At 41.5% G+C, this 6,219-nt stretch overlaps 1 protein-coding gene across 2 annotated transcripts in view; it reads left to right on the forward strand.

The window, feature by feature from the left end:
* The window catches only part of KIF16B (kinesin family member 16B), a 289,704-nt gene extending 284,975 nt beyond the window's left edge, over positions 1-4,729 (forward strand). The window contains exon 27 of one of the 2 annotated variants that reach the window (XM_043544003.1): positions 4,335-4,729. In XM_043544003.1, coding sequence (XP_043399938.1) covers positions 4,335-4,388 — 54 coding nt within the window. In that variant the 3' untranslated portion in view covers positions 4,389-4,729. The remainder of the gene's footprint in view (positions 1-4,334) is intronic. The other variant, XM_043544002.1, reaches the window with a different exon arrangement.
* The last annotated feature ends 1,490 nt before the right edge of the window (positions 4,730-6,219 follow it).

A 6,219-nucleotide genomic window follows, 5' to 3' on the forward strand; every position in this document is an offset into this window, starting at 1 on the left:
GAGCCAGCACAGCTACCCTGAAATTTTGGCTTTCAGAAAAAATAACAAATCAAAAGCTTTTGGGTTTAAGGCTGCAAGTTTTCAGTTTTTGAATTTTCACTGAAAAGTGGAAATTTTCCATGGATTTTCTGGTCAGTCCTACAATATATGTTCTTAGCATCTGTACAGCACTTTGGACATATTATTTGTACTGTCACATCAGGATTCTCTGTTGAAAGCCAAGACATTTACAGCCAGGACCACTGATCTTTAACAAACACAGCTGATGGTTCCTTCTTTGCCTCTGTTGTCTTCTAACCAGAGAAGCTGGCAACAAGTCCAAGGCGCATAACCCCTAAATTCTTCTTCTTCAAGCATTTTACGTCCTTTCATGTGAAACTAAGGGCAGGTCTCCAGTGAAATCGGTGTAGCGACATAGCTGCAGCTGTGCTGTTGTAATGCTTCTGTGAAGATACTAGTATGCCAATGCGGGAAGCTTCTCCTGTCAGCATAGTTAATCCACCTCCATGAGAGAGAGTAGCTATGTCAATGGGAGAAGCTCTCCTGTGTACACTGGAGGTTAGGTCGTTATAGCTACGTTGCTTGGGGGGGGTGGATTTTTCACAGCCTTGAGTGATGTAGTTATTGTGATGTAAGTTTGTCATGTAGACCTGGCACATCTTGGGCCAGCCCCTCTGCTGGGGTAAATTAGCAGAGTTCTGTTAAAGTCAAGGGAGCTACACTGGTGACTTAAGCTGAGGGTCTGGGCCACCATTGTTGCTCCATTTAATCTAGGCCCTATCTGTGGGAGCCAATGGGGATGGAGGTAGAAAGCAAAATGTCAGGCAATGGAGTGAAGTGGACTGACAAAGCCTGAGGATGATCATCATGATACATGGTCTGGATTTGAAAATGCTTGTTGATAGAACAGAGAAAGTGCACATATTTGACACGTATACCTATTTCCCCCATTAAGCTCAATTAGCTGTAGTGTGTAAACAGTCAGGGACTGTAAGATCTCCTGTATGACTGACACTATTCTCTGGGAACTTGCTTAGTTCATTTCTTCTCTCATCTTTCAGGCACCACCTTTAATATACAGGCATAAAGGACATCATTACCAATACAGATAGCTGCAGCCCTCCTCCCCCACCAGAAGTAAACTTTGGTCCTAAATCAGGTTTACGCTCCAAAGCAATACATGGCCATGTAGCTTGCGACGGCTAAAACTGCATAACAGAGATTAAAAATTATATATATATATATATATATAGGGTCTGGTTATCCTCTGGCAGTCAGTGACATTACAATGGCATAAAACGGGACGAATGCAGTAGTGAATAAGATTCATAGAGACTGTGGCTGGCAGTCTTTTGCTGCGAAAAACTACTAGCCATCAAGAATGAAGGGCTTTAAGACCCTTGACTGGAAGACAAAGTCGAAATATTAAGTATTACGCAACACTATTTTAGTGTCTTCAATAGGATTGTAACAGAATAAACGGGGAAAGAATGTGGCTCTGAGCATTGCTGCTTTTTCCTGTTAATGCCCCACAGCAGTAACACCAGCTAGGAGAGTAGAGAGTTTTTCCCCTTCAAATACCCCACAAAGTCTAGACTGCTCAGCTCTATTTCTTCATTGCTTGTAGAAGCTAGATTTGAATTGGTTATTTACTGCTTGTAGGACTGGCTTGACATAAGTAACTCGCCGCATTTCCGAGTGAGCATCATTGGGTATGTGACTGGAAGGTTAATTTGTAAATAGGGGCTTGACAAATGACATGCTGGAGTCAGGATGTCTGTGCTAGCTAAGATAAGCCACAACACCCTGATGCTAGGGACTATGGACAACATAAACCAGGAAGGTAAGGACCACGTTCCATGTGAACAGCACATGGACAGAGCATGCTGTACAGGGATTGGTTCCTGCAAAGTAACCAAGCCAATCAAAAAATGGGTGCTGTTATGTATAGCAAATGTAATGTCTTGTGTAAATGTATACAAAGGAAGAGGTTTGCTGTGTAACTTTGGATGTGTGGTTTGCCCTATGCCCACCCCTACTCTTGAGTGTGATCAACTCAGCATAGCTTTGCTGTATGCCAAATAAAGGAGCCTGCATGATGAATCCAGAGTTGAACTGCGTGTTTTGGATCCCAGAGAACTGGATGAAGTGTTCTCCCAGAACTGGACAAGGTGTTCTCGATAAGCAGAGCGGAATTGGTCTCGGAGGGAATCCCAGCATTATTGGTGCTGGACTCAGATTGGATCCATTTGTCTGGAACATGTAACATATAATAAGCTAGACGTGTAGCTTTACTGTCAAGGTTCGCAACCGAGCAGTTTAGCAATGGAATTGGAATCTGAGGAGGTTTTCAGAAAATGGGAGGAGTGGGTTGGATTTAAAGAGGTCCCTCTGGATTCCCCTGGGAAGTTATAGGGGTAGACTGGAACCAGGTGGAAAATGAACTCCAGTAAATAGTATTAGACAAGAAATGCAAGAAAAAGAAACAAAAAACCATGTTATTAAATTATAGTACAGACGTCTTTCCTAAAGAGAAATCCAGAACCATAAAGGGAATACTTCGGAAACATAAAGGGAGGTATTTTGGATTCATAAGTAAAAGAATGCTTAGCAGAACACAACCAAGTTCTGTTGAATGCCACTGAAACTTTAAAGAATAAGACCCGGGGTGATCATGGAGGGAACAGCAGTTTGCAAACAAGCACAAAGATAAGCTCAAAGAAATCAGCTGAGAAATGTGTCACTTTGGGAGATAAGTGATTCAAGGAAAGAGACTGAGGCGTTAAAAGTAGCTTTTGCACAAATTAACATTACAGAATTTGGAGAGAATTAAAGTCAGGGGCAGTAGAAATGTTAAAGAGTGAAAGTGTTTTAGGAAGAGAATGCTTGGTTTGATACGGAAACCTGGTTTATGGCAGTACAACTCAGTACAGTCTTGCCCAGTGGAACTCTGGTAGTTAAACCAATTATGCCACCCCATCTATGTGTTTGTCCCCAAGAGCCTTTACAGCCATTTTGAAGGAAAATGGGCCTTTTCTCCGGAGGAATGGTTTGTAAATAATTAGCTGTAAATGACCTCTATAGGCATTTGACTATGGACAATTTAGTCAAAATCTCTAAAAGGACATAAGAGGTTTCCATTTGAACTTGACTGCCTCTGAATGTACAAGTAGGGAATGTAATCTGGGTACAGTTGTGTAAAATATAATTAGAGCAACACAAGGGTTGTTGAGAAAAATATTTAAACACATTGGTGTAATTATGCAGGGTTTTAAAAGACCTAAACACACACTCTTGGCTTCTAAAACCCCATTTTATATGTCTAAAATGAACTGACCTTTAAAAGATTCCACTAAAAATCCATTTGAATCTTTCATTCAAAGTTGCAAAAACTGATGGACACTTTTTTGAGCAGCTGCAAAAGTTATCCGGTAGTGTTTGCTAAATTCTTCCCCCTGCCTCGCAAGCCAAAAACAAGTAGCTGGTGTTATCTGACTTTGAGATGATGTTTTTTCATGAAGTTCAACATTTTTTTCAATAAGGACTAGAGGATATGGTTGTGGCTGTGGCAGGGATGGACAGAACCAGGACAGAAGGAAGAGACTCTGGATCCTTTCATAATAATGAAACAGTAGCTGAAAGAGTGGCAGGACTAAAATGAAAAATTAAAGAGATAGTGCACGTCTGGAGCAATAGCAAGGGGAGGGAGGGTGGTCACAAGAGTAGCAATTTTAGGAACACCAAGCCTTAAAGTGTCTCTGAGGGCTTGTCTACATTACCCTCAGGATCGATGGGCAGCGATTGATCCAGCGGGGGTCGATTTATCGTGTCTAGAGTAGACGCGATAAATCGACCGCTGAGCACTCTCCCATTGACTCTGGTACTCCACCAGAGTGAGAGGTGCAGGTGGAGTTGACAGGAGAGCGTCAGCTGTCAACTCACTGCAGTGAAGACACCGCGGTGAGTAGATCTAAGTACGTCGACTTCGGCTATGTTATTCACATAGTTGAAGTTGTGTAACTGAGATCGATTCCCCCCATCCCTCCCCCGCCAGTGAAGGCCAGGCCTCAGTGATTAGACAATCACTTTGATAGGAGTACATGGAGACTCTAAGTACAAAACAAACAGCTACACTTCATGTGAAAATTAGTATGGCTAACATGATTTTTTGGTAAATAAAGGGTAAGAGTTGCACTATGGAAGGAAGGTGCATTCCCTTAGAATGTGTAGCGTATACTGTAAAAGGGGTAAAGCAAATGTAAAGGCAAATGTAAATGTAAAATGTATAGAAGCTCCAAAGAGAAGCCACAATGAGTTGTGTTTTCTTTTTTCAGAGGGCTGTGTGCTTTGGAAGCGGAAACCAACCCAGCACCAAGAAAGATCAGTGAATGTAAGAAATGGAGCTTAACCATTAACACGCGTCTACAAAAGTTCTGTTTAATTGTAGTGTAAAGTAAATGTTATTAGGAAGTAAAAGCTTATATGATAGTGTTTTGTAAACAGAAATAATGTAAGATGCTTTGGGAACATAATCAAGTATTTCAACAGAAGCTAACAGCAGAAGTACTGCATCCATTACATGAGCACGCGTTTTAGGCAGAATTAGCATCTGGAGTATTATATTTTAAAAATCAACAAAGCAAAGAATGTGTTGATACAGAGTGTAACTATTTTATATGTATAATATTGTAAATGATTTTTAAATGTACAAGATAAAGGTAATGAAAGGTAAAAGGCAAAAACAATGATATGTGCAGTATATGGGAAATATATGTTATATAAAGTAAAAGAGGCCTCAAGTGACATAGAACAAAAAGAGTTGCCTTCTTTTATCACCACAGAAAAATTAATATCCAGGGTCCAATACCATGAAGTTCCATGCAAAAAGCACTACAACTCATCTGGTGTGGAAGAAGTTTGTTTTCTGTCCTCAAATACAGTTGCAAGACAATGCAAGGTCTGGAAAGCTACAGACTTGAACTACTGTTTTCACCTGGGGACATTTACATGTGCAGATGTAATGTCTTGCTGTACAGAGTTGCCAGCACATGGGTTCACTCTGGGAGAACAGTCTCCAAATTGCACAGTTTGGTTGAGACACTGGGAAGTTGGTAAAGTAACGCTGCCTATGCTGGTGATGACAAGTATTGTGTGGTGGCTGAGGAGGACCACTGCTAGTATGGACCCAGGGAATGTTATTTTAATTGGCCTGTGTTCTGTGTCACACCCAATTTTCCTGTGGTGATAAATGGAAATATTTTTATATTTTGTAACGGTTTTTCCATAAGGTAATTAAAATGACAGTAAAATTAAAACCAAAGGATGCTTTAACGGCAGAGAAAGCTTATAATGAGGGATTATATGCTGGTGGGCTCTACAAGAGGAGGTGAGCTTGCACCCTTCTCCCTCCCCCAGTTTGTACTTTCAGCCTAATATTAATGGTGGGTGGTTGTTCAAATAATTACAACTACTGTGGTGCTGGGCATGTGTTGCTAGGTAATAAACTTGAAAAGAAGAGCAAAGAAACACTGGAATAGGATACTATCATAAAAAAAAAAACCCCAGGAAAATAACAGAAGTGGAAATGTAGGCCTGGCTTGACATAAGTAACTTGCCTCATTTCTTAGTGGCTTGACAAACAGTATGCTGGAGTCATGGAGTCTGCGCTCACTAAGATAAGCAGCAACACCCAGATGGTAGGAACTCGTCGTCGTGGGCTATCCCTCGATACAAGGATTATGTCTGCCATGGGGAAGAATCACTGATGAGACTTAAAATGGCTGAGGAGTCCAATCTGTGCTCTACAGGTTTTTCCACATACGTGACAGGTGGTTGCTTGGAGAGAGCACAATTGCTGGCTGGGATGCTGTACACTTTCCTTCATCCCCTGTCATTTCTCAGCCTCTTGAACAAGGCAATTATCTTCAAAACGTGCTGAGGCTTGATATATGATGTGATGCCATTGCCGTCTACTGCCAGTCAGCTCTTCCCAATTCATGGGGGTCAATGCCTCCCTTCTTAAGATATACTTGAGTGTCCTTGGAGCATTTCCTCTGTCTCCGGTGAGTCCTGTTACCATGACTAAGTTGAGAAAAAGAGGACTTGCTTTGGAAGACAGGTATCAGCCATCCACACACAGTGACCAGCCCAGCGAAGTTGGTGTTTCAGAATCTTTGCCTCAACACTGGTGATGTTAGCTTCAGAGGGAGCACTGGCATT

This window comes from Chelonia mydas, chromosome 3 (genome assembly GCF_015237465.2).
Source record: "Chelonia mydas isolate rCheMyd1 chromosome 3, rCheMyd1.pri.v2, whole genome shotgun sequence".
NCBI classification, from domain to species: Eukaryota; Metazoa; Chordata; order Testudines; family Cheloniidae; genus Chelonia; species Chelonia mydas.